Source organism: Dipodomys ordii, unplaced genomic scaffold (assembly GCF_000151885.1).
Source record: "Dipodomys ordii isolate 6190 unplaced genomic scaffold, Dord_2.0 Scaffold122, whole genome shotgun sequence".
Lineage (NCBI taxonomy): Eukaryota > Metazoa > Chordata > Mammalia > Rodentia > Heteromyidae > Dipodomys > Dipodomys ordii.
Window position 1 is genome coordinate 2,884,223 of NW_012267338.1, and position 27,736 is coordinate 2,911,958.

Here is a 27,736-nt window from a genome sequence, read left to right on the forward strand (position 1 = left end):
CGAGCGGCGCCCGCGCTTCCTTCCCTTCATCTCCGTCACGGCTGGGCTCCCGAGTTGCAAGGATGGGGCCCACCATTGCACCCTCTGACGGCCCTCGCCGTCCTGGCTGCGCTTCCTTTCCCATCGGCCTGGGTTGTGAGCCGTTAGGCCCGGGGTCGTCTCGGGGTGAGAGCCTGGCCGCCCCCCTCCCCCACCCCCCCGCGGTCTAGGCCTCGACGCCGCGGGGGGTGGGGCGCAGTCAGGAAAACGCCACCTGCTCTTGTGTTTTTGCATTGAACTTAGGGAAGTTAGGCCCGGGGGCTCGTGTCCCCAGTCTGTAGTCCAAGCTACTGAGGGAAGACTCGAGATCTGAGGACTGAGGTTGGAAGATTCGGAGCCAGCTCTGGAAGGAAAGTTCTGGAGTCAAGCCGGAAGTTGGCACTGGTGGTGGACCGCTAGCCTTGAGCGCGGGGGGGGGAGGGGGGGGTGGGAAGGATTGGGATTGAGATTGGGAAGGGGGGGGGGGCGGGGAATCTAAAGACGGTGACCAAGCCCTGAGTTCAAGACACGGGTGGGGCACACACACGCATGCATGCACACGCACAAATTCAGGGATGTTAGCGTCTTTCGTTTTCTCTGTTGTCCTTAGTGGACAAACTGCCTCATCATCCTTTTGTCTCAACTTTTTAAACAATAGAGTTAACGTTATTTGCATGCCCAACACTTATTCAACTTAATAAAAAATAGCCTTTGGCCCAGCATACGCGTGGTCATTTTTTCCCTTTTTTTATACGCACGATTTAAATGTTTAGTGTTTCAAGAGGTTTAATGGGTTTTGTTTTGGGTTAAGAAGTTATCAACGCTCCAAGGTTATTTAAATATACGGACCTTTTTATGGGTTTTTCTTTTTTGTGGTACTGGGGTTTGGTCTCATTTGCTAATACTTGCTTGCGGGACTTGGACATAACCACTTGAGACACACCTCCAGCAGTTTCTAAAGTTACTTGGTACGCTTAGATTTTTTTTTCTTTTTTTTTGTCGGTTGTAGGCATGAACTCAGGGCCTGGGTGCTGTCCCTGAGCCTCTTTGTGCTCAAGGCTGGCGCTCTACCACTAGAGCCACAGCACCACTTCCGTTTTTTTGAGTGTAATTGCAAATAAGTCTCTCACGGGACTTTTCTGCCTTCCCTTACTGGTTTTGAATCATGAATTTAAGACCTCAGCCTCCTGAGTAGCTAGGATTACAGGCATGAGCCACTGGAGATTGACTGGAATTTATTGATTTAAGGAGGTGGGGCCGGAGTTGCTTCCAAGCACCTGGATGGATGTGCCAGTACTGTTTATTGAATACGCTTTTTCAGTTGATTAGAATTGATTAATCTGCTGCATCATCTCCTCTTAACAAATTCTGTTTTCTCCTCACCCCCTTTTATTTATAGTGTGGCTTTTACTTTGAGATTTTTGAATAATATATTTTGTTAGAGCAAAGAGTAAACATGGTCACCAAACTAGTTTAATTTTTGTGAACAAGTTAAAGGAGATTAAATGGTAACTACTGAGCAGTTTTAAATCTAGGTTTTGGAAAGGGCTAAATATGTGCTAATGCAATGAAAATTCTTTCACCTCATCTCCATAGTCCCCCAAACAATTCTTCTGTTAAGAATATGGCCATTGGTTTTATTGGCAGCAATATGGAAGTGCTTGCTTTTTGTTTAGTTTGTGGATAGAGTATGCCTCTAAAACCACAATGCATTTGTTGTTGTAATGAATAAAGTGAGATTTTCTCAGACTTCTCCACTTGCCACGTCAGATTTAGTTTCTCTTAGTAAGCAAGGATTTAAGAGCAGATGTTTAGCTATTTCAGGGTGTTCCATTTAAAACAATCACTGCTTTGTCATGTAAGAAAGTCTCTATAAGACAGCTGGCATTCCTACTTACTTTGAGAACTTGCATTTTCTTAAACTACGCATGTTAAAGTTTCTCCTTCCAGATATTTAAAGTATAGTAAGATGAATCAGTAATACTAGTTATTAACCAGAGTGAGGTAGTTACTGGTTGGATTTGTTCTGCAGGGTTCATTAAATTAGGGAAAAAAATGAAGATACATTCCATGGACCAAGGAGTGGAACATCTGCTGGTTTTATCCTCCGATGGAAAACCCTTTGAGTACAACTACAGCCTAGAACATGCAAGGTGGGGAATTTTTTCTGACATTAAGTGTGACTAGTTTTACTCAAAAGGCAAATTGTTTTATAGGAAAATGCTACTTGTCTGATTCTTGTCCGTTACTCTATCTTGTATCTTAAGTGATAAATTTTCAACTGGCTAGCAAGTTCCATGCCTGCTGCCTGTCACACATGAACCATGACTATGTTGTGTATATGTAATACATGGCTACCCATGATAATGGGATTGAAATTGCATACTTTGGACATTTAAATGATTGATTAGAATGTCAAATCTCAGGTTGAATTTGATGTTTATAATTCTGTAATTGTATAATAAAGTTTTCAAACTAGGAAAAATATTCATGTGGAATATTTTTTGAGACTATTCTAGTAGACCGCTAGAATTAGAATGTATTTCAACTTGCATTTATTCCTGCATCATAAAATTATTGCTACAAGACTATTAGAATTCTCTTAGTATTATACAATTCTCATTTTTTCTTAAACTATTTAAGTCGTTCTTACAGTTTTTATACTGAATGTGAAGCAATAAGTTTAAAGGCTTTTTCTTGAGCTTCATTTTTATATAAATAACGCTAATAGTTCTATCATCTTCTCTCATCAGGTTTCAAAGCATTTTACAAGAAAAAAGTATAATTCAGATTGCCTGTGGAGATTATCATTCTCTTGCACTTTCTAAAGGTACTTCTCTGAAATAGTAGTTATTTAGTAGTAATTGATGACATAACTATAATTCCAGTGCCATGGAGGCTGAAGCAGGAGGATCTTGAGTTCCAGGCCAGCTGGTGCTGGCCTGTGAGTTCTAAGAGATCTGGACTGCATAGTAAGACCCTCTGTCCAAACAAAAAACACTCTGGAGGGGGGGTATGGTAGTAAATATATGTATATGTAGAGCCATCTGATTTCTATAGTTAACTATTTGTGTATTTTGTTCCATATTTTTGTTTTCCTTGTGGTTGGTCCTGGTACTGGGGCTTGAACTCAGGCTACTCTTGTGGCTTACTACTGGCCCTCTACCACCTGAGCTGTGCCTCCAGTTTGACCTTTTTGTGAGTTAATTGGAGATAAGAGTTTCAAATTTGTTTGTCTGGGCTGGTTTTGAACAACCTCCATTCTCAAATCTCAACTTCCTAAGTAATAACAAGGATAGGCATGAACCCCAGTGCTCAGCTTGACTTTTACTTTTTGAATTGAAACAGTGAACATTTTTTAAAAACCATTTTTTGCTTGAGATGTGTTTGAGATGATGTCTTGTTTTGCTGCCCAGACACAAGGAATTATATTAACTTCCAAGTAGCTGAGATACTCTTGGCTTAGCCTCCCAAGTAGTTAAGATTTACTGATATTAACACTTTCCTGGCTCAAAATAATTTCTTCTGGAATCCAGTCCAGGCCTGGACCATTCTTTCCCACAGCTGCCTTCCCTTTTCCTTATACCATTTTCACTCCCGTGAGTGCTTGAAGTAACTGAAGAAGAATGATAAAAACAGGAGATGATAAGAGTGAAATTCAGATTCAAGAGGGTTTTTATATAGAACAAATGTTTATAAATTGAGTGGAAGCTGTGATGATTCCAAGACATTATTTGCTGAAGACTACTGAGGTTTAAGAATATGAATTTGGGGACTGGGAAGGTGGCTCAGTGGTAGAGCGCTTGCCTTGCATGCCTGAGGCCCTGGGTTTGATTCCTCAGCACCACATAAGCAAAAAGAAAAAAGCCGGAAGTGGCGCTGTGGCTCAAGTGGTAGAGCCTAGCCTTGAGCTGAAGAGCTGAGGGATAGTGCCCAAGCCCAGAGTTCAGGCCCCACGACTGGACCCCCCCCAAAAAAAAGAATATGAATTTGTACTGGAAAAAATGTTTATTTGATCTGTTCTATTCATATTTCATATTAAATAGGATCAAATTATAATGATCAAATTATAATGATGAAGCAAACTATCTTCAAGAAATCTAGTGATGTGTGTGTGCGTGTGTGTGTGCGTGCATGCGTGCGTGTATGTATGAGTATGTGCACTTGCAAAGGGAAGAGGATACCAGATTTATTAGTAAATCTGATGGTCTGTTCTATACCTGTAATTTAATTGTCTGAAATTGAGGACAGCCTGAGCTACATAGGGAAACCTGACTCAAAAAATAGTTTTTTCTTCCTTGCTATTGTTTCTAACATATTTATAAGGTACCATGTGATTTTTTTGTTGTTGCTTTGTATGTCTCTCCCCCATGGTATAACCCTTGTTTTCACTGTATTTGATGTTGGTATAATTTGGGGAGGGGAAGGGAAAAAACAAATTGTTTAAATAGGGATACAGGTTGACCCATTGCGCAATGAGATGTACAAGACGCTATGTCAAAAAATGAACTTTACAGCTGGGCTCTGGTGGCTCATGCCTGTAATCCTAGCTACTCAGAAGCCTGAGATCTAAGGATTACAGTTCAAAGCCAGTCTGTGCAGGAAAGTCCATGAAACTGTTATCTCCAATAAACCACCAGAAAACCGGATGTGGCGCTGTAGCTCATGTGGTAGAGTGCTAGCCTTGAGCTGAGGAGCTGAAGGACAGCGCCCAGGCGCAGAGTTCAAGCCCCACCACCGACCAAAAAAAAAAATGGAACTTTATAATTTAGGCGGGGGAGGCGGGAGTGTAGTTGAGGGGGTAGAAGGGAACAGATGGTAGGGGAAAAACAGGAGCCTTGCTCATGTAACTCTAACCCCTCTGTACAATATTTTCACAATAAAAAACTTACTAAAAAATTTAAAAAATACTTTTGGCAAATCATAATATAGGTAGAATAAAAATTAGACAAATGAGCTGGGTGTCAGTGGCTCATATCTATCGTCCTTGCTACTCAGGAGGCTGAGATTTGAGGATCGTGGTTCAAAGCTAGCCTGGGCAGGAAAGTCTGAGACTCTTATCTCCAATTAACCACCAGAAAACTGGAAGTGGAGCTGTGGCTCAAGTGGTATACTACTAGCTTTGAGCTGAAGAGTGCAGGGACAGTGTCTAAGCCCAGAGTTCAAGCCCTATGACTGACCACAAAAAAAAAAAATTAGACAAATGAGAAAGGTTTCATAATACTCTCATAGTTTTTTTTTTAGACTCTAATGCATATTGAAATTCTACTAGGTAAATGTCTAAAACCTTGCTTTAAAAACATTCCATATATCCAATTAATAAAAGAAGTATGTTTGAAGATACTGTATTGTAATTTCAAGTGAAGTTTTTCTTTGAAACAGGATTATACCATGTTGCTGCCCAGACTAGTCCCCAAGTAATGGGTTCAATTGGTTGTCCCACCTCAACTTCCTGAGTAGTTGACTACAGGGATGAGCTCTCCCACTTGTTTCTAAGTGAAAATTTAAAGGTATTTATGTGGAGCTTAAGTATGCAAAAGGGAGGGAGACAGAGAGATTACTAGTTTGCAGATTTTGTTTTCTCAGTGGTAGACATTTCTGTTTCTTATTAACCAAATTTTTGGAGTTTTTAAAAATTAACTAGTTCTTGAATTTGAGTAAAGTATATTCAAGTAGTTTCATTTTACTCCTGGAGATAGATGAAGGAAAAGGAAGCTAACTCCTTGAGAAAAGGTTTTTAAAATTTTTTTCTATTGGAAGTGGCGCTGTGGTTCAAGTGGTAGAGCTCTAGCCTTGAAGAGCTGAGAGACACAGTGCCCAGGCCCAGAATTCAAGCCCCACAACTGACAAAGAAAAAAAAAAGAAAAAAAATTCTATTAATTGTGAGTGGTACACCATATGTCCTGTGGATGATGTCCTAGGATAATGTAATGTCTACTTCATAATAAATTTAGTAACACAGTTTTCTTTGTTTATGTTAAGGTGGTGAGCTTTTTTCGTGGGGACAGAACTTATACGGCCAGCTAGGAGTTGGAAAGACATTGTCCTCATCTCCCACACCACAGATTGTGGAGCATCTTGCAGGAGTCCCCTTGATTCAGATTTCTGCAGGAGAAGCACACAGCATGGCTTTGTCCATGTCTGGAAACATCTACTCATGGGGAAAAAATGATTTTGGACAACTAGGCCTGGGCCACACCAAGAGTATGGAACAATTTTCAACTTTATGTTATCAAATATAGTTGTTAGATGAAAGATGAACATAGGCCTTGTCATAAATGGCTCAAACCCTCACTTTGTACTATTCTTGGTAATTTACCTTGGCTTCAGGTAGAATTGTCCCCAAGACATGCAAAGTGTAGTATCTGACTATAGAAGATGAGTTTTGGGACTGTGTGGGGGTAAAAAAGGCCACTTAATTAGGGAATGTAAGACCTAGGTTCTGCTTCTGACTTTGCAGTGTTACCTTATGACATAATGGCACCTTGTCTGTCACTTCCTTTAGACCTTATTTCCTTATAGTTTGACCTCCTAACATTCCTATTATATTGCATTATGTCAGTTAATTATTACAAAAGAATACTAAAATTGTGTGAAACTCATAATATTCCAATCTTTTTAAAATTTTCATTGGTCATGGGGCTTGGGGCTTGAACTCGGCCTGGGTGCTGTCTTTGAGCTTTTTCACTGAACATTAGCATACTACTTCTTTGAGTCACAGCACCACTTCAGTTTTCTCGTGGATAATTGGAGATGAGAGTCTCAGGGACTTTCCTGCCCATGCTGGCTTTGAGCCTCAATCCTCAGATCTCTGCCTCCTGAATAGGTAGGATCCAATATTATTTCAGAAGGCATCAATTAAGTGTGCATGTGTTTGTGTATATATGCACACAGAATAAAAGTAACTTCCAAGTCTGAAATACCTCTGTCAGGCTTGTGACAAAGTTTCTCATGGTTCCAAGTAACTCATTAGAAGGGCTAAGAGTAGAGGAATATCATTATTTTCACTAAATCTCAGAGTGTTTTTCACAAGAAAAAGAATAAGACAGTATGAAGATACTATAGTAGAGAATTTTACAAGAAAAAGAGACCATTTGTGCTCACCAAAAGTAATTCTAAAGTGAGGATGTAGTAAACTGTTAGAACACTTGCTGAGAAGGCCCAAAGTCCGCAGTTCTTTCCACCAAAGTAAATAAGTAAATATATTACATTATATGTACAACTATGCATATCAATAACAGTTGTGCTGCAAAGTTGCAGGTGTGTTGAAAAGTTGGGAAGTAGCCTTACATCTTGCAGGTCTAGGCCTGCAAGTGTGATCCTATTAACCACTCTCCCACCCTCACCTTTTAGGTTTAGGATTTGGACTTCAATAATGCCAACAAAGAGCTCTTCTGGTTAAAATGGGATGGGAGCTGTTTTTGCTAGGTAGAAAAGTAATAACAGACAAATCCAGGCTAAAACTCAGCTCTTCCTTTTGGTCACTTCAGCTATTTTTTCCCTGTACAGACAAAGATTTTCCTTCTCTTATTGAAGCAGTAGACAATCAGAAAGTTGAATTTGTTGCTTGTGGTGGCTCTCATACTGCCCTGCTTACTCAGGTGGGTGTATCCTTGTCTCTCCTGACGGTATTTCTGGAAGAGTGCTTCCTGTAGTGAGTTAGTGTTTCCTATCTGTAATAGGTCTGTCCTAGTTACCTAGGAGCTTTACTTCCAAGGTGGCTTGTTTTAACTATTCACCAATGAGAAGCATTAGCGAATGTGACTTCATACTGCATTTCTATAGCATCTAATATGAGGTTCTGTTCTTAGGATGGGCTGCTGTTTACTTTTGGTGCTGGAAAATATGGGCAGCTTGGTCACAATTCAACACAGAATAAGTTGAGTCCTTGTTTGGTAACTGAGCTCCATGGACATAGAGTGACTCAAATAGTTTGTGGAAGGTAAGTTGTAAAGTATAAAGGAAAACTGATAAAAATGAATGCAATGAGTGAATAAAATTGCTATTGATTTTTTAGATAAAATAAACATTTTCAAATGTTGTTTAGTTCCCGTTACTAAGCATAATGCATCTTTTAGTATATGTATTTGTTTTCTTTCATTTGTATTTGTTTGTGTATGTTGCTTAAGATCAGACCCAGAGCTTCATTCATTCTGAGCATATGCAATAACATTTGAGCTACACTCCAGCTGTTCTGTATAGTTTACTCTGTTGCCTCTTGAGTAAAATGCTTTTTGTAAACTGTTCAGGTACATGTTCATCTTGAAGGAAAATAAGTCATTTTTAAAGTTTATTTAGTAATCCTGGTGATAGTGGCCTGTAATCCTAACTGTTCAAGTGGTTGAGATCTGATGATCTTGATTTGAGGGCAACCTGAGCAGGAAAATTTGTAAGACTCTTTATTTCCAATTAGCTACCAAAAAAGCTGGAAGTAGCATTGTGGCTCAAGTGGTAGATAGCTAGCCCTGAGCATAAAGCTCAAAGATATACCCAGGCCCTGAGTTCAAGTCCCAGGACCAACACACACAAAAAATATTTAGAAAAAATGAACATAAGCCAGAAAGTACTATTTATTAGTGTAACTCCCTCTAAATAACCCATTGAGTGGCAAGTGTTTTAGTTACCTAGATATTTAAACTATTTATTGTAATGGGAGCCAAATTATACTAGGCAATGGTTATTTCAGATTTTCTTGGTGGCTTTTTGAATGGAATATTCCTGAGAATTTGGGGTTTCACAGCTTATGTTAAAAATAAAGGCAAAAAATCTTGCCCAGACTTACTAGTTTGCTTAATTACTTTCTTTGATCATCAGATTCATCAGTTTACTTCTGGCTGTGGAATGTTTGACCTTTGTGGGAATAAGTATTTTTACCTATTGATGCTTAATTTGGGTATTTTTTCTTCATAAATATGAGCAAATTGAGACTCGTAGATATTTGTTTTTGAACTTAATGAAAAATCATCATACCTATTTTCAGTCCATTATAGACATACTCCCTTAGGATACTGGAGGAAAATTACATAAAGGGAAATACTAACATAGACCAAACTCTTGGGGTAAGCTTTTCTTAACCAAAGAGATGTCTTCTTGAGCTCTCTCTGATTTAATACCCTAATCAAAGAAATGTCCCTTTGACTCAGTTCTTCTTAACTGTACCCTTTGAGTAACATATTTGCTAAGAACCAAGTTAGATTCCTTAGTGTAGTCACAAGAGCATTTACTCTGGAAGCTGATATACTTAGTCACATTTATTAGTTAAAAATGTATACTAATTAGTAATGAAGAGAATGGAGCAAAGAGTCTAGGAGAAGTCCTTTTGAAGCAGTTGGATAGTGTTAACATTTTCTGAACTGTTGCTTGATACACCATGAGTATTGTCAGCCAAGGAAGTTTACCTAAGCCTAGAGTTTTTATTTGGTTCATAGGCATAATGGATTAAATCATTACCAGATTGTTGAGCTCAGACTCTAGCCCTTCCCTTCTGTTGCTCTGGCTTATTTAGCAGGCCATAAGAGCTCTCCATGAGCCACCCAGCAGAGGGTCCTAGGGCCAAAGGCATTTGGGAAATTGAAGATTTTTGAGGTTACCTCCCTGACTGGGACAAGGACAGACTTGGTCTTTGAGCAAGGCAAAATTCCTTGCTGTATACCCTTGGCAGGAGAGATCCACTGAGGAAATCAGTAAGAAAATCAGCATGATAAACATCTTTGGGAAATAGATTGAGAGATCAAAGGTCAAGTGATTCAATCTACTAGGATGGGTTGAGGAGGATTTAGAGATTGCTTTCCAGTGGGTATTCTCGAGTTGAGGCTAAAAAGAGCAGTAGCAGCCCAGGCAAAGTACTTGATGCCAATGAAGGGACTACCCTGCTAATAAAACATGATACCATGATCTTGAGTGGATGTAGGGTCTCTTAAGTTTTCTCAGCCACATATTGGTGATTATTTGGTTTCCAGATGGCTTTAACCCTGGAGACTTAGTTTCACAATAACTTGGTAACCTGATTTGAGCGATTTACTGTATCACTAAATACTCTTGTCATTGTAGCATTGATGGTATGTGCTTTATTTAATAGGTGGCACACACTTGCCTACGTTTCTGATGTGGGAAAAGTTTTTTCCTTTGGTTTTGGGAAAGAAGGACAATTAGGAAATGATGGAAAACATAATCAACTGATACCACTTCCCATGAAATTGGCATCAAATGAACAACTCAAACTGGGTAAATTCTGTAGGCTCACAGGATTTGAAGTAATACATTGTTAGAGAAAGTATTATCTTTTAAGTAGTGCAGTAGGGAAAGCAGGAAGTCTGGAGGGACTTTTTCTGAACATTGACTTTATGTGTTTATAAGTTAAAAGAGTCAGTGTAAGTTGTGGTGTCAGAACTGTTACTTTCCTCAGGATTAATGTCAACTTGAGTGGAAATAAAACAGACTATATGGAGTATATATACTGAAACTGTAAGAGGTTTACAAACTCAAAGTAATTGACTCTCTTTCCTGTGTGATCCATAATCCTGTGGAACCCTCAGAATGCTGAGCAGCTGACAGAGCTAGAGCACTAGAACTGTGCGTTTTACTGTGTAATCCTTGTATTGGTTATTCTGTCATCCCATTTTACTGGAGGAAATAGACTTGAAAGCAAAATAGCTACTAAATCAAAGCCAAGAAGTAAGTGGTTGGTCTAAAATTAAACCATGCTCAGTGAAAACCAGAGTCTGAGCTTTTAAGTGCTCTACACAGAAGGAATGCCTTGGAATACTGTAAACTTAGAATTAGAATTCTCTCATTTTTCTGGAAGGAGTTTTTTTTTTAAATTACTTCATGTGTTAAATCTTTGCTTTCTTCATGTTATATAACTGGACATGTTCATATTCTTTGCAGGCAACAGTTATTGGTTAAATCTTGAAATGGTTTTCTTTTTTTTCCCATCTCTCTCCCTCTCCCACCCCCCCCTCCGCCCAAAGTTGTAAAGTTCATTTTTCAACATAACAACTTGTATATCTCATTGTTGCAATGGGTCCACCACCTGTATCCCTATTTAAACGAGATAGTTGTTTAAAGAATGGAAATGGAATTAAATTAGTCAAGTTAATTCAGTATTTATGATAGAGGTATATAAGCATTTTTTACAAATTGTGCATTTTGAAGTGATTCCACATGTCAATCTTGTGAATCACCTGTGTTTTTCAATCAGATTGTACCCTGTAGTACATAGTATCTACTTAATTGTTAGAAATCTTAAATTGTACACATTCCTTTCAGAATATCACAATTCAGGAAAGGAACTGATAATGATTGCTGGAGGGAACCAAAGCATTTTGCTGTGGATGGAAAAAGAGGTAAAAAATAGGTTTCTCCATGAATAATTTTGTAATTTTGGCAGATGTAGTCTAGAATTCAGGTTTACTGAACTTGAAAATTGTTTAGTTACCAGGCTGACTTTTAGGGGAATATGTAGATATTAATCCCTTATTGCCTAAACTAATTCCATGTTTACTACAAAAATCAACAGGTTCACTCATGGTTGCTATTGAATCAATTGGTTTTCTAAAGATTACCTACCCTCTGAGGAAGCTCCTTGCCAGTACTGCAGATTAGTGTCCTAGTGAGATGACATATTCTAAAGAATGTTAACCAGTACAGTATTTAAAAAACCTGTTCATAGGCTTAAGAATTAATCTATGATTTCTGTGTCACTTTACCAAGAGAAACCAAGTTCTTCCCACTTAACATAGGTAATTGTCAGTTTATTTAACTTGGTTGAGTATGGGGACACTGAGACAGATTTCTCTGATTTAGTTTCCAAGTCTTTGGCAAGAAATGTCAACCAGACAAAAACACTGGAAATTTCTTGCTAGAGTCCTTCCTTTATGATTGTTCAGAGAGCAATATTTTCTACATTTAAAAGTTAGTCTGACATAGTGATAATGTGCTAGTAATCACAGCACTTAGGACGGAGGATCACTAGAGGCTAAGAGACTCAGACCAGCCTGGGCTACATACTGAGATCTTATTAAAAAATAATCAGTGTTACTCTTTATAAGATGTGCCTAAAATTGAATATATTTTTGGATGTCTTCAAATTATCGAACTGTTTTAATTATTTACAGAATTCCTATGTAAATCTGAGAAGAAAAATTCTTACATTGAATGAAGGGACTCCAAAGAGATGGATTGCAGATGTAGGAACTAAACAGTGGCAGAATACAAAAAGGTATGTATACCCCTTATTAACTTACTTATTGTTAAAGCAACATTTTCTTTACTGGTTCTGCACACTCAAGACATGAGATTTGGTTTTCTTCTAGTGTATTGTACTAATCAGGGCTTTCCAAGAACAGAGCCATTAGGATAGCTATAACAGAACCAAATAGGGAGCTATACCTATGGATGTAGACATAAATTATTTTTTATTTCTTATTTTATGTTACTGTTGTTACTGTGTATTGGCTTGTGTAATTGTGGGGCTGACAAGTCTAAAGTCTGTATAATGGAGCTAGGCTGGAGAAGCCAGAAAGAACACTTTGAGTCCAAACATAGTATGAAGACAGAATTCCTTTTTCTTGGGTAACATTTTTTCTTTTAAAGCTTGAAAGTGATTAGATTTGATCCACCCACATTACAGAGGGCAATCTAGCTTACTTCAAATCTGCTACTTTAGATACTAATCTCATCTAAAAAGTACTCTCTTAGAACAATAATGAGACCAAGTATCTGTGTACTCTAGTCTAGCCAAGTTGACACCTACTATTAATCATCACAACTAAAGTGGAAGCTCCCTGAGGACAACTTCCTTTATTTGAAGGACTTCTTTGGGCTTTAATATGTTTACAATGTTGTGAATTTGAACAGAAAATGCATTCTGTGGTGTTTATTAGCCTTGTTTGGCCCTGAAACCACTTTTTTTACACTTATAATTTAGCCGAGCATTTGAAAGGGTGTCTTGGTCTATACCATGAAACTCCTACCACATTGAAAGAGGGTAGTCATTTTTACAAGCATCATTTTTAGAGATATCTTTAAATATGGCCTTTTAACTCTGAAAAATACTTGTTAAGATGGTCATATAATGTACAGAACATGAATGATCAAGGGGCATTCCTGTAAAGTTACATTGTTTTTAAAATGAAACTGAATGTATGCACATGTCATTAATTTATGGCAATTTCTTTTGTTACCACTTTCATGAAACAAATAAATAAGTCTTCAGAAGTTAGGTATGGTGGCACTGTTTACTTTGTCCAAGGAATTTCTGACCCTAAATCAATCAGGTCTTTTTCTCTTTTCTGGGTCATCTTTGAGTCTATACCTTTTTGTTTGGCATTGACATTTTGAGATTTAGCAAGTAGAGCAGACTTTTCAATGTCAAGACATTATGCAGACAAGTAGAAGAGAAAGGAAGAAGTTTGAAAGACAATTATAACATGTTCTGTTTATCATATTTGTTCTATAAAGAAGTATGCTGTATTGAAGAATCCCAAATCTGGAAATAAGGCCACCTGCTCAGTTAAACAGGGCAAGGAGTCTTTTTTATTAGCCACATGGTGACTACACCCCACTATTTGGGTGATAGGATACAGTGAGGTCTTTTTCCCATGGTGATCTTTTAAAGAAAAGCCACATGAGGGTGGGAGGGGTGTCAAGGCAAGCAAGCAGGTTTACAGAAGCAAAACATAGTCTTGATTTGGTCAGCATGATCAGTACTATTGATACTATTGATACTTGGTTACAAAAGTCAAAACATATCCTTGGATTACAAAAGTCAAAACACCCTTGGGTAGAGGTAGTCTATTTTACAGAAATTATTTTTATTATAAATTCCTGACTAATATAACAACTCAATACAGCTGGTGATAAATCTCAAGATTGTCAGTGGCCTTCAGCAAAGTTTGTGGTAAACTGCAAAGCTGCCAGCTTGGTAAACTTGAGTGAGGGAGAGATGTTCTGTTGCTTTTTAGCAAGAATGGAAAAGGCTTAGGCTGACTACTGGTCATTTGACCAGGAGTTTCCCCCTGCAGAGGGGTTCTGCCTTTAATGTTTGGCTCTATTTTTAATAATTTTGTTGTGTTTCTGATTTCACATTTCACAGTATTACTTGATTTATTAACAATTTACTCCTAATGTAGGGAAATTCGAGAGATATTTGCATCTCCTGCCTGCCTGACTGGAAGTTTCTTAAAGGAAAGGTAATGCATGTAATAAACTAAAGTTTTGTTTTTAAAAAAAACAAACAGGAAAACATATTTGAAAAAAATGGCTCCAAGCACAGTTTTCTGTGTGGTTGTCTTCTTGAAATTATGTCTGTGATTGCAGTACTGGGGAGACTGATACAGTGTTTAAGGCCAGTCTGAGTTACAGTGAGACCTTATCTGAAACAAAAAAGTTTTTCTCAACAAAAACAGACAACTGCTTCCTGTATAATATGCTGAAAATACAGAGTACTAAGAATGTAGCGTAGTGATAAAACCTTTGCCTAGCATGTATTAGACCCATATCACAAGAAAAAATTACAAGTGAAAGAAATAAAATGAATATACATAACCCACTACTTAGTACAAGTTCATTTACAGTGGTATGGTGGCTGTAATCCCAGCTTCTGAAATCATTCTGAGCAACAAGTGAGATCCCCTTCCAAAAATAATAAGAGTACCTAGTACATTTTTCTGTGCTTGTGTGTTTTCATACAAAAATTGTGTTAGGGTTGTTAAGTATATAGTAACTAGCACATATATACACAAAAGGGAATGGTTGTTTTTAGACTTTGCTTTATACTTAACCTTTCCATCTTACTCAATTCTGTATTCAGTATTCTCTAACATTTTATTATCTATTATATTCCACGAGAAGGCTATATTTTTATTCACTCATTGCTAAAAGATTTTAAGATAGCTTCTCTGTGGTATAGGAGAGGTATTATGTTTTTCATTTCAGTGGCAAATGCCTGAAAGAAACAAAGGAGGAAAGATTTATTTTGGCTCACATTTTTCAGAGATTTCAGTCTGTAGTCAGCTGGTTCCATTGCTGTGGATGTTGGGTAGGACTGAAACATGGCATATGGACATGGAGGAGGAAAGGTGCTCTTCTCAGGGTAGCCAGAAAGCAGAGAAGTTAGGAAATGCTATGGCAAAATGTACCTTTCAAAGTGCATGTCACAGTGACCTACTTTACCTCATCTAGGCCCACCTTTCATAGTTTCCCTACCTCCCAATGGTTTAATCATTTAAAGTTCATTAACTCATTGAAGAGGCAGAACCTTCATGATCCAGTCACTTCCCCAAAGATCCATGTCTCAACACCGCATTCATCTAAGAACAAGCCTTCAATTTCTTGAGTCTTTTTGGAGGATGTTAATATCCAAACCATAATGGGTTCTGGGAATCAAGGGCCACATGTATCCCAAGCATGTACTCTACCACTCTTCTGTACCTCTAGCTCATTATGAATTTTTAAATATTAGAGAAAAACTTATACTTCATTTCCTAAACATATGTATAATGTTTTCTTTCACTAAAAGCATTCTTTACGTTGGCATACTCACTTACTTTTGAAGTAGAAGTGTAGCCTAAGCTGATCTTGACCTTGTGGTTCTCCTGCCTCAGACTCCCAAGTGCTGGAATTACAAGTGTTCTTGGACGTCACCATGTCCAGGAAGAATTCTTTTATCATTTTACAAAAAATAATGCCATCTTTAAACAGGATGTCCATTAAGTTCACAAGTGTAATTCATAGGTTACGGTTAATTTTAATATTTCTATTGTAATGTGAAGAATTGGTTGCTCTGAAGCCTCTTCATGAGGTGTCCCTACTTTTGTTTCATGTATCTTGGAGAAATGACTATTTTGGTTTTAGAACCAGGAAAAACCTTTATTTTTCTGTTTTTTTTTCTTGCTGAAAAAATACTTCCCTTAAGGGATGTGTATGTATTTTGCTGGGAATCAAACCCAAGGCCTTGTGCATGCTACGCAAGTACTGTACCTGAACTATACCTATGTCCTTGAGTAGCCATGTTAGATAAAACATATCTTGACTCAAAGGCTTCAGGAATATATAATAAATGAAGTCTTAATGGGTCCACCTGTAATCCTACTACTCAGAATACTAAGATCAGAAAAGGTCCAAGTTGGAGGCCAGACTCCAACAGAAGTTAGATTCTGTCACAAAACCAGCAAAAAAAAAACAACTTTTGTTTTATTTTTTGTGACTTAAGTTGTAAACCACTGGTTTTAGAAGTTCAAAGCCTGAATTCAAACTCCAGTTCTACCAAAAATAAAAGTAATGCATCTTTTGGGGTTTTCTTTTCCATTTAGAAATAATTGCATGCTACCTATATTTTCATTTGTTTGTATTCAGTCAAATTATTACAGTTATTAAAATAACTTGTTGAGAACAAGGTAGCTTTCTTGTTGAAAACAGTAGCTTTATTAAAATGGAGCATGGTCTAAATCTAGATAATATTCATTTTCATTTACTTATGCATTTATTTTTCTTCTATAGACTGACTGCAGAAACCATGTCTGTTTATCTGGACTTAAGTAAAGCAAGAAACACCTTTAAGGAATTAACTCAAAAAGACTGGATTATTAACACGGTGGTATTCTTAAGAGTATACTAGAACTGTCTAAGAACCCAGAATTTCAGAAGAAATCCTTCCTCTTAAGAGACTGGTTTATCCAGATTAAATCAAACTAAGATAACATTCAGGAGTTTGCCCATTTAGGTTGGTAAAAGTGGTGCAGTAGTCACATAGGATACAAATAATATAGTGTGTCTATGCATAGAGACACCTATAACTACATATTACAGAGAGAATTCAGGACTTTTAAGAAACTGTTTAAAAATTTTTTAAGTTTGTGGCACTAACATATGAACATTATATGTGCAGTTGTTTTAAGCATAAATATAGAAATGAGCATACTTTAATAGGACTATTTTTTCACCTTTGACCTCCTGGATTCTTTCTTTTCTGTTTTGGGCCATTTTTCTGTAGAATAGTCCTGTTCTTTCTGGGGCTGTTGACTCTGGTTTCAATGATGTTACTGTTCAGTTTCTTACTTGCACACATTTAAAACATGTTTATTCTCTTGATTAAGCATTATTTACCTCATTTCTCTGCTGTTCTAGTTGATATAGGGATGATATTTCTCATGCCAATTTTTTCACTCTTAAGGCTTTCCTCTTTTTTTTCTGTACTTCATTCTTTGTCCCCATTAGTCTGGTTCCCATCTCTTACTCGCCCTTCTGGCCTGCTCTGTTTGCCTCAATCTGAATGCTTAGTGGCAAGTTTTTCCTTATCAAACTGTTCTTAAGGGAGTAAGGAAAGTTTAGGGGGAAAGAAGGCCCAGCTAGTCCTTTATCAGGGCTCCAGCTCTTTAAAGTGCCTGTAACATTAACATATGAACTGTTGCACAAAGTATTTTGGCCATATTTGTTCTCTGTTATTTGATTAGTTGGCCTCTCAGTGTCAATGTCTGTAACTTAGTTTCAGTAAGGGCTGCTGAATACAGCCATGGGAAGGTCCCTGAGCTCATCACTGAGAGTTGCTTTGCTTGAAGATTGCATCTTGGTTGTACTGGAAAAAAAATAATACAATGCAAATAACAAAGAGGAATTTTTTTCACCTCTGTTTCAGAAGAGAATTGCGGGGTTAGAAGACCTCTGATACTCCTCTCTTAAAATTCTGTCCTGAGGACTATTAGACTTATTTATTGACTAAACATTTAAATACTTGTTACTTGCTGAGTGCTCCTTGCCCTTCAGAAACTCATGGTTGAGGGCAGGTCATACCTACATACGTGTACACAATGCACATATTGAAGACTGAATGTGTTTCACATATCACTGTCCCTAGTGTTTATCTCATCACTGTCCCTAGTGTTTATCTTAGAATGTAGTTAAGGGACTGGGAAGGTGGCTCAGTGGTAGAGTGCTTGCCTTGCATGCATGAGGCCCTGGGTTCCATTCCTTGGTACCACATAAGCAGAAAAAGCCAGATGTGGTGCTGTGGCTCAAGAGGTAGGGCGCTAGCCTTGAGCTGAAGAGCTGAGGGACAGTACCCAGGCCCAGAGTTGGCAAAAAAAAAATAATAAAGTATTTTTTGGTGAAATCAATTGTTAGTAGGGTATTGAATGGTTAGGTTTACTTAGAGCACTAAACAAGGTGACTCAGAAGGTAGACTTCACCAGGTTCCTACTATATGGAAGTGATTTCTAGGAAGCCTGAAAGGTATCCTCAAGGAACAGTATGGAAAGCAGTGAAACTGGTTGAGTGTTACCATGGTTTTGAGGATTGTGAGACTGGCTGATGAGCAAGTAGGTGGGTAGGGTAAGTGCCTTAAACCTTAACATAAAGTTGTCAGATATTAAGTCCAAGTAAACCTCATAGTGGGTGTCCAGTAGTATTTCAGTGTATAAAGTGATCATTATAACAGTATTTATACTTGGAGATGGTCAATTTAACCGATAGTTTGTAATGTAGTGGTTGAGAGTTCAGACATTGGAGCTGGGTATTAGTGGCACACGCCTGTAATTCTAGCTACTTGGGAGGTTGAGATGAAGATCTTAGTGTGAAGCCAACCTGAGTAGAAAAATCCCCAAGACTTACCTACAGTTATCCAGCAAAAGCCATAATGGAGGTGTGGCTTAAGTGGTAGAGCACCAGACTTGAGCAAAAAAGCCAGGAGAGGTAGAGGATTTGAGTTAAAAGTTCCAGTATAACACACATACACTCATACACAATTTGGACATTGGAGTTTGCAAAATTTTTTTGAAGAAGATACTTCTCATCTATCAAAGTAGGACTAATATCTATGTTGCAGTGAATATTCAAAGCTTAAGTGACCAAGCTGGAATATAATGTCTAATAAGGTACTCCAGAAATACTAGCTTCTTTTCATGGTGGGTTTTTAAACAAATTGCATTTGAAGCACACACAAACAACTTAGGATTCAATTCAATCTGACTTCGTAAAACTATAGAAGACTAGAATATCTACAAATCAGTGATTGAGGGAGACATGTAGGTCTATGAGCTGATAAAAGGAATTATTGTATTTGAATATTTATTTTGTTTTGCTTTCTTGAGTTCTAATACATTTTTTACTTTAAAAAATAAGTAATGCTAACCAGAAGGTAGATTATAGAACTAATTATTGAGAGGGCTACAATAGTTCTGAATCCATCACTCATCCAGTGTCCCTCTGCTTTTGTCATTTCTCTTAATCTTCATGTACCTAGCAACTGAATGGGGGAATAGTATTTGGGAGGCTAGGTAAAGATAGATTGTCAACATTTGTTTCAGAAAAACTAAATGATTCTTCTAATTTCCTGGTGAAATCAAGCTCCAAGTTGTATACCTTGTTTTGTTGAAATCATTTTCCCTGATCTTCCTGACCACAGATAATCGCCTGTATTAAGGACAATCTGCTAAAAAATTTGCCATTCCATTCTTCATACCAAGAAGCACTAGAAGTTTTCTTGCTACTCCCACAATGTCCTGTGATGCATGATATTAACTACTGGGAGAACCTAGTAGTACCATTTGCCGAGGCTATTTGTAAAATGAGTGACCAATCATTAAGAATTATGGGTAAGATTGATTGATGGTTGAAAATACTTTGTCCATTTTTTTCAGAAGTTCCTAATTAAGGAAAAAAAATTGGTACTTACAAATGCATTGTAGCATGGTGCCAATGGCTCACACCTATAATCCTAATTACTCAGGAGGCTGAGATCTGAGTATTGTGGTTCAAAGCCAGCTGGGGCAGGAAAGTCCATGAAACTCCTCTCTCCAATTAACCACCAGAAAACTGGAAGTGGTGCTGTGGCTCAGGTGGTAGAGCACTCACCTTGAGCTGAAGAGCTCAGGGTGGGCACCCATGCCCAGAGTTCAAGCCCTAAAACTGACCAAAAAAAGAAAAAAAATGCTTTGTATCTCTTAGCTCATATTCTTAGCCTATTCTGGAAAGATGTTGTTAACAATTACTGGGGATGTCAAATGCAGATTATTTAATATTTTTTTAGAATTCTTAGGGTATTATATGCATGGCTTGGTGATGAGCTCCTTTGTCCCCAACTTTTCATTATGAAAAATTTTACAAACAAGAAGTTGAAAGAATAGTGGATGATTACCCGTGTGTCCTACACTTGAGGGCCAACAGTTATGTAGTCATTTGTACTCTCATTTTTTACATTTTTAAACTTAATCATTTGAATATAAATTTGAAGGCATGAGAATTCACTCATTTTAGTATTCAACAAAAATATGGAATTTATTAATATATAAGAAAAGTGATCATAATTCCTTAAAATACAAGCTAGGAGCACAAAATTAATACTGAAGTAATAAACATTTTTTTTTGGGTCCGGTTACAGGGCCTGAACTCTGGGCCTGGGCGCTGTCCCTCAGCTCTTCAGCTCAAGGCTAGCGCTCTACCACTTGAGCCACAGCACCACTTCCGGCTTTTTTCTTTTTGCTTATGTGGTGCTGAGGAATCGAACCCAGAGCCTCAGGCATGCAAGGCAAGCGCTCTACCACTGAGCTACCTTCCCAGCCCCATAAACAATTTTTACCATGTGCTATTTTTGTTTTTTCCAAGTTTGTGGCTCTCTTAACTCTCAGGGAATGTGTGTATTAATCACTGTTGTGCCAGGCTCACGTCTGTAATCCCTAGCTACTGAAGAGGCTGATATCTGAGGCTCACAGTTCAAAGCCAGCCTGGGCAGAAAAGTCCATGAGACTCTTATCTCCAATTAACCACTCGAAAACCAGAAGAGGTCTATGGTTCAAGCTGTAGAGCACTCACCTTTTGCTGAAGAGCCCAGGGATAGCGCCCAAGCCCAGAGTTCAAGCCCCACCACCAACAAAAAAAAATTACTATTCTCTGAAGAGACAGATACGCATTTGTAATTACAGCATATTAAAATCCTGCATTAGTAGTTTGAGGAAATAGAAGAATCTAGAAGAAATTATTCCCTAACAATTTTGTTTGGCTTTTTTGTATTCCTCAGAGATGCTCTGGACCACACTACAAGAGTCTGTTTTCAGCAAACTGGTGCAGATGTTTAAAACTGCCTTGGGTGCTCAGTTGCGTTACTGGGCTGAAAATGATGTGAATAACGGCCACCTTAAAGCTCTCCTAGAAATACTGAAAATGCTGCATAGGGTAAGGGTTCTAAACAAAACCTCTGCATATAGATTTAGCAACAAAAGTCCACTTGCTTTCAACTTGATTGAATCTTGAGCAGCTCATGAAATGCATGTAGGTGCTATTGCTGTTTTGAAAACATTTCTTGTGTGAATTATCCATATAAAGGGATTTACAGTTGACTGTCCTTTCTCCATAGGCTCCACATCCAAGGATTGAATCAATAGTGGATTGACAATACTGCAGGGGAGGAGATGGTAGTGGGATCTGTGTAGAACACATGCTTGCCTTTTCATTATTCCTTATAACAACTACTAACACAACATTTTTGTTACAATAAATATTGTTAAGTAATCTAGGTGTTTAAAGTGTATAGGTTGGTATATTTAGGTTATTTGGAAATCTATGCCATTTTATGTAAGGGGCATAAATGTTTGGACTTGGATATGAGGGTTGTTCTGGAATTAGTCCCCCATAGATCCTGAGAGATGATTGTATGATACCTATATATAAAGTCTGAAGAAAAATAACAGAAGAATTAAAACATCAGTGTATCTATAAAAGAAAAGTATTTTGTAGTACTTTTGAAATGTTGGTATATCCCATGGATTGTTCTTTTCTCCCTCACTCACCACAACTCCAAAGGTATCCATAATCCTGAGTGTAGGGCTAATTATACCTTCTCTATTACTGGTTCGTTAGCCTGCTTTATTTTCTATCTCTTTATCTATGCAACTCCAGATTTCCTTAGCACACTCTTCCACATTATCAGTTCTTATTTCAGTGGTTTTGTTTTGCCATACAGTTGCTTTTTACTTTTCATTTTAAGTATTAATGTTTTTCATTCATTGGCATTCTTATTTATTCTTGGTCATTATTTACAATTTATCATCCCCTCTTTTTATCCTCCCCTCTGTTTCCTTTTCCTCCTCTTCATTTCCCCTCTTCCCTCACCTCTTTTTTTTTCTTTTTTTTGGGGAGGTGTCCGGTCGTGGGGCCTGAACTCTGGGCCTGGGCACTGTCCCTTAGCTCTTCAGCTCAAGGCTAGCGCTCTACCACTTGAGCTACAGTGCTACTTCCGGCTTTTTCTGCTTATGTGGGGCTGGGGAATCGAACCCAGGGCCTTAGGCATGCAAGGCAAGCACTGTACCACTGAGCCACCTTCCCAGCCCCTCACCTCTCTTTTCTATCCTCCCTTTTACTGTTGCTGTACCACTCCCGTGTTGTCTTCATAACTCATATCCTTTGCTTCTAGAGTTTCTGAGGTGTTTTGTGATTATCTGTGAATGAGTTCTCATTTTTCTTAAACATTGTCTTTTAGAATAACTCAGTGGCTAGGTTTCTTCTGGGAGAATTCATTTCTGTCAGGTTTCTAGAAAGAATGAAATTCTTGGTTTGAAGCTTTTCAATTCTCCAAGTGGTGGAGGTGTGCACACTTGCGGGAGGGCTCTTTTGTAATTTCAAATTCTATAGGCACTTCTTTTCCAGCTATGTACCTTTATACATTGCTAATTTCCAAGGTGAGGTGGATTGGATTAGTGATGGAGAAAAGATTTTTTGGTGGGGGGATTTTTATTTATTTATTTTTTTTGGTGTGTGGAGGGGCTGATACTGATACTGCTATCCCTTAGCTTTTTTCACTTGTCTAATGCTTGCTTTACTACTTGAGCTATAGCTCAAGTGCCTTTTATTTTTTATGTTTTGCTAGATAATTGGGAATAAAGAGTCCCACTGACTTTCCTGCCTAGCTGGCTTTGAACTGTGATTCTCAGATCTCAACCTCCTAAGTATTTAAGATTACAGATGTCAGCTATCAGCAACAGATGAAAGTTTATTTAACTCTAGTCTCCTTCACCATGATGATTAAGCTCTTTGGGGTCTTATTTGAGTGGGTTTTGTCTTTTTGCTGCAAAGTCCCAACCACTGAAAAATTGAAGTTCAAGTTTATCAGGTTTGACAAATGCTTCATTTACTTGTGTAGGGTGTTATAATTAATTAGTTTTTGCCATTCTGGGGTTTGAACCCATGGTCTTGACATGCACTCTACCATTAAACCATATCCCCAACCCCACTTAGTGTTTTACCTGATTATTGCATATCTACTTATGAACTCAGTAGTAACCTTTAAAATGTTCGTTATATGTTCTCCTATATTTCAGTTTTTTTTCTCCAGTGGATCAGGGTTTATCTGCTATATTGCTCAAGAAAAATAAGTCTGCATAATGTACTATTGAAAAATAATGACTAGTTTTCAAAGTTTTGTACAAAAAAGAAAAGATAATCAGGAAATAATCTGGGGTTTTTAAAGCTGGGAAATTAATTGAAGAGTTCAAGGAAAGTATCTTAGAATTGCCACTTAGAATTGTGCAAATTTTAAAAAAGCCTCTGGGATTCTGCTTTGTTCTTTATGGGCAATAAAAAGTTTGATATTTGTTGAAGTCCTCAGCTCTTAATGGGAGTCTCAGGAAGCCATGAGGAAGAAACATCCATTTTCTTAGGTATTCCAGAGAGCTTGGGGGCGAGATGGGAGTCTATAGGTAAAAGTGCTGGGAGCCCTGGATCCACTTGGGTTTGAGTGACTATCAGTAAGAATATTATAGACCAGTAGTCTCTGTACACAGCCACACTGGGCTTTCTAAACACCTGAGAACTAATACAGTTCAATGGTATGTTGCTCATCTAGGTCAGTTACCATTGAGTGTATATGTGGTTCAGTACCTGCACTGATTGACAACAGAATGATTGTAGGTGCATCATAATTTTGATCATCTGATGGAAAGCAAAGCTAGAAAATTCCTCCATGAATATCCTGCACTTACCTTGTGAGAGCAAATACTTTGAAATGGGAAATTGCAAAGTTCTAAGGTCTAACACATCAAGATGAATTGGCCCTAGAATACTTTAGCTTTATACTGCACTGGTTTTTGCCATTATACTTAGAGTTGTTTAATGTTTTTTTTCTATAAATTTCAAGTGACTAGAAGTTTATCACACCATCAATCTCTGAAGTATTTTTATATCCATAAAAGTTTGGTCATTGGCAATTGATAGTTTATATCCGGGTGATTAAAATCATTTAACTTTTGAATTTGATCATCTAACAATCATAAAGCAAAATTGTCTTTAAAACTAAAGTGTCATACTTCATTTAAGGTTAATCAGAACAAATTTCAACTGCCTGAAAATATTTTTGAAGTAGATGAATTATCAGAATGGCTCAATTTTTATGGAGAAGCATATCGAAGATCCTCTTGGAAAACAAATGGGGTAAGTCCAGCATGATTAACTGATAAAGGGCTCCTGTGAAGTAGCTGGTCTAAGGTGTTTTTCCTTTCCCTTAAGGTTTCCATTCTACTCCTAGCATATCAGCCCTTGCCTGGGTAGTGTGTATAGGCTAGCCAGCTACCCAGCTATCCATTTTACATTCCTAACTTACCAAGTGAGTCTCCCTAATTCACACAGGCAAAACTCAAATTGCAGTTTAACTAGTTTAGTACTAATGACCAGCAATTTGAATTATTTTGGTTGGAAGTACTGAAGACCTTAAAGGGATTTAATAAGGCCATGAGACAAGGTATAAGGTTTCTCTGTGCTTTATCATAATCCTCTTCATTTCTATTTTAGGACACTGGAGCTAATGCACAATATTCTATCATATTCAGTCACTTCCCATTTATTTTTAATATTCTGTCGAAAATTAAACTACTGTATGCAGATTCACTTCTGAAAATACAGGTATGTTTGCCTATTTGTTCCATCTTCAGAAACATACCAGATAAATGCCACTTACTATGGCATTCAAAGATACTATACTCAAATGAAGGCCACGCAGACTGTCAGAGCTCAAGTTGGCTCAATCTTAAGACATCAGGGCCTCAGTAGCAAAGGACACACTTTGGGCTACTGGTCTGCTTTAGAAGATCTTTATCTGATGTTGGCAGCAGCAACCTTTAGTCTTATTAATAGATTTAGCTCAAGGGCTTGGTTAGAACTAGGTCCAGTATGTCAGGAATAGAGGAGGCAAAGGATTCTTGACATTTGGACTGCCTTAAGTGGTTGATGCTCTGATGATGGCTTTAATAATGAAGGTGTAGAGTCAGTCACTCCTTCTTGGTACTGTTACCACCTGAGGTAGTCAGTTTATATAGCAGAAGAGTTTGGGCTTAAAATTAGACAATTGAAAGTGTGAAGGAGTTAGGGGTGGAGCTCAGTAGCAGAGCATTTGTTTAAGACTCTGTTCAATTCCCTGCACACCCACCTAGTTTGGGTAATATATCACACTTTATAATAAATTATTTAAATTTAAATATAAATTATTTAAAGAGGGCAGATGACAAAAACGAAACATTTTTGTTTTTCTAGGAGAGAAAAATAAGAGCTTGTATGAGTTTGGCAGGAATTTTGGTACAAGAAGAGTCAGAATTCGCTTTGGTGCCCACTTTTAATCTTCGAATAAGAAGGAATCACTTGGTTGAGGATGTTTTAAATCAACTAAGTCAATTTGAAAATGAAGACCTCAGGAGGGAGTTATGGGTAAACTATTACTCATTTAATGTTCTTGCTATGGGGTAAGAAAACCATGGAAAGGTCAAAGGATTTTAGAAAAGGATTCCCTTTTGCCACAAAAGTATTCTGTTGGAGGCTTTTTCTAACTTCTTAGTTACTTTTAAGTTTCAAGTGGGAGCTGTAGTCCCTTACCTCAAACCTTTGGGTTAAAGCAGCGTCAGGTGAGACAGGTGTTCTCCCCTATCCTAGTGAGGTAGGTGGACCAGTATTGGGCCCTACACAGTCTAGTACCTCCTTAGTTTTAACCTATCTTGGCTAAACTCCAGCTTGTTGAGGGTGTTAGACAATACAGAGTCAAGATAAGTCTCCTGTCTCTCCCTTGTAAGGGTGTCAGTAAGAAGGGGTCATCTTAGAGAGTTAGAGTTAAGATACGTCTGCTCTCCACTTTAAGGGTATCACTGAGATACTTTGTTAGGGGTATCCATGAGAAGGTTGGCACAGTTAGGGTGGTGTGTCTGCTCTGTCCCCCTTGTTGAGAGTATGAGTAAGAGGACTGGTAAATCCTCTTAAATTTAGGCTATGTTTGCTATGCACTTGTAGAGGTTTCAGTAAAACACTTACAGGTAGAGATGTCCATGAGATGATCACAGAATTAGGGTGTGTCTATTCTCATGCAAGAACCCAAACACAGGTTGCCTTGTGGAAGAGAGAACTTTCTCTTTATTGACTAAAATTGTTTGGGGATGAAATTGTAGATATGTGTTGAACATTCCGTAGTTTTAACTACTTTTTCAATTGACTTTCTAGGATGTATTTGACATAGAGTAGTAACAACAGCTAGATCTATGGAATACTTTCTGGTGCCAAGAACTGTCCTGAGTACTTTACACTTCCTTGCTTAACCCTTTCAGCAACACTGCAGGGGAGTTTCAGTTTCCTTCATTTTACAGATGGAGAAAAAGGGCAGAGACCATTAGGCAACTCACTCAGGGGTAATGTAAGCAGTAAGTGAAACAATCAGGATTTGGACCCAACCAGCAGGCACTAGACTTTGTATTTGATGCTGAGGTTGGCATGACACTAGTAGAAGAGGCCCTGAGTTTCTTAAGTTTATTAAAGTTTAAGAAAGTTTCTTACAGTTTAAAATGTCTTAAAGTTCTTAATGTTTCTTAAGTTTTTTTTTTTAATTCAAGTGATACTTAGAGAACATTCACATTGTACAGACTCAGGCATTTCACATATGTTATTCCATTTCATCTTTCTGAGAATCTTGTGGGAAAACTGAGGCTTAGTGAGGCCAGCTGTTTGTCTGAATAAGAGAAAGAGTAAGGATTTGATTCTTACTGCAAGAGGTTTGAAACTTTTATCTCTAGGGAATGGAAGAGGCTTGTGTGCAAATAAAGGTGGTTACTGAAGCTTTAGGGGCACTAGTGGAGTGTCGTGTAGAATTTTGAGATCACCTTTGGAAATAAATGCCTATCAATCAGGAGAGAAAGAAAGAATGGACATGGAGGCTAATGTCTGCAGATAGTAATGTTTAAAGGAAAGAAGAGCTTCCTAGGCAGAGAGAAAGGACAGATGTTCCAGGGTAGAACCACAGAAAATTCTAGGATTGTATTAATAGGGAAAAGAAGAAAAACATTTTTTATAAATGTTGCACAAGAGAGAGTTGTATCGAGAAAAAAATGAAGTGTAAGCAGAAGCAGTAATACTATGCAGAAGTGGTAATACTATGCAATAGCAATATGATAGGATGAGAGGAAAGCATCCTTGGAATGGAAATTCACAAGTTTTTCTTCCTTGGGGACCATTTAGGAGGAGGGGATTTGGAAGTTAATCTGTATTCTCTGAGTTGGGCTTCTTAGAATAGTAGCAGCCAAATTGAATTGGAGGCAGTGTGTTGAGACTTAACATTTTTTTTTAACCTGGTGAATAAAGGAGACCTTAACATGTATAAACTGAAGAGAAGGCCTTTAAAAAAGAAAGGCAAAAATGAAGGAGAAAGATGGGCTATAATAGAATCTTCCTGGGGAGGTGTTAAAGGTGTTAAAGGGAGATGCTACTT

The 27,736-nt window shown here is 37.9% G+C and overlaps 1 protein-coding gene across 1 annotated transcript in view; it reads left to right on the forward strand.

Annotated features, from left to right (window-relative positions):
- The first annotated feature begins 62 nt into the window (after positions 1-62).
- The window catches only part of Herc5 (HECT and RLD domain containing E3 ubiquitin protein ligase 5), a 35,280-nt gene continuing 7,606 nt past the window's right edge, over positions 63-27,736 (forward strand). The window contains exons 1-16 of the mRNA XM_013029717.1: positions 63-165; positions 2,051-2,171; positions 2,772-2,848; positions 6,001-6,222; positions 7,528-7,619; positions 7,830-7,960; positions 10,097-10,242; positions 11,287-11,363; positions 12,135-12,238; positions 14,151-14,210; positions 16,519-16,612; positions 19,418-19,607; positions 21,029-21,183; positions 24,319-24,432; positions 24,790-24,900; positions 25,528-25,698. Coding sequence (XP_012885171.1) covers positions 63-165; positions 2,051-2,171; positions 2,772-2,848; positions 6,001-6,222; positions 7,528-7,619; positions 7,830-7,960; positions 10,097-10,242; positions 11,287-11,363; positions 12,135-12,238; positions 14,151-14,210; positions 16,519-16,612; positions 19,418-19,607; positions 21,029-21,183; positions 24,319-24,432; positions 24,790-24,900; positions 25,528-25,698 — 1,968 coding nt within the window. The remainder of the gene's footprint in view (positions 166-2,050; positions 2,172-2,771; positions 2,849-6,000; positions 6,223-7,527; positions 7,620-7,829; positions 7,961-10,096; positions 10,243-11,286; positions 11,364-12,134; positions 12,239-14,150; positions 14,211-16,518; positions 16,613-19,417; positions 19,608-21,028; positions 21,184-24,318; positions 24,433-24,789; positions 24,901-25,527; positions 25,699-27,736) is intronic.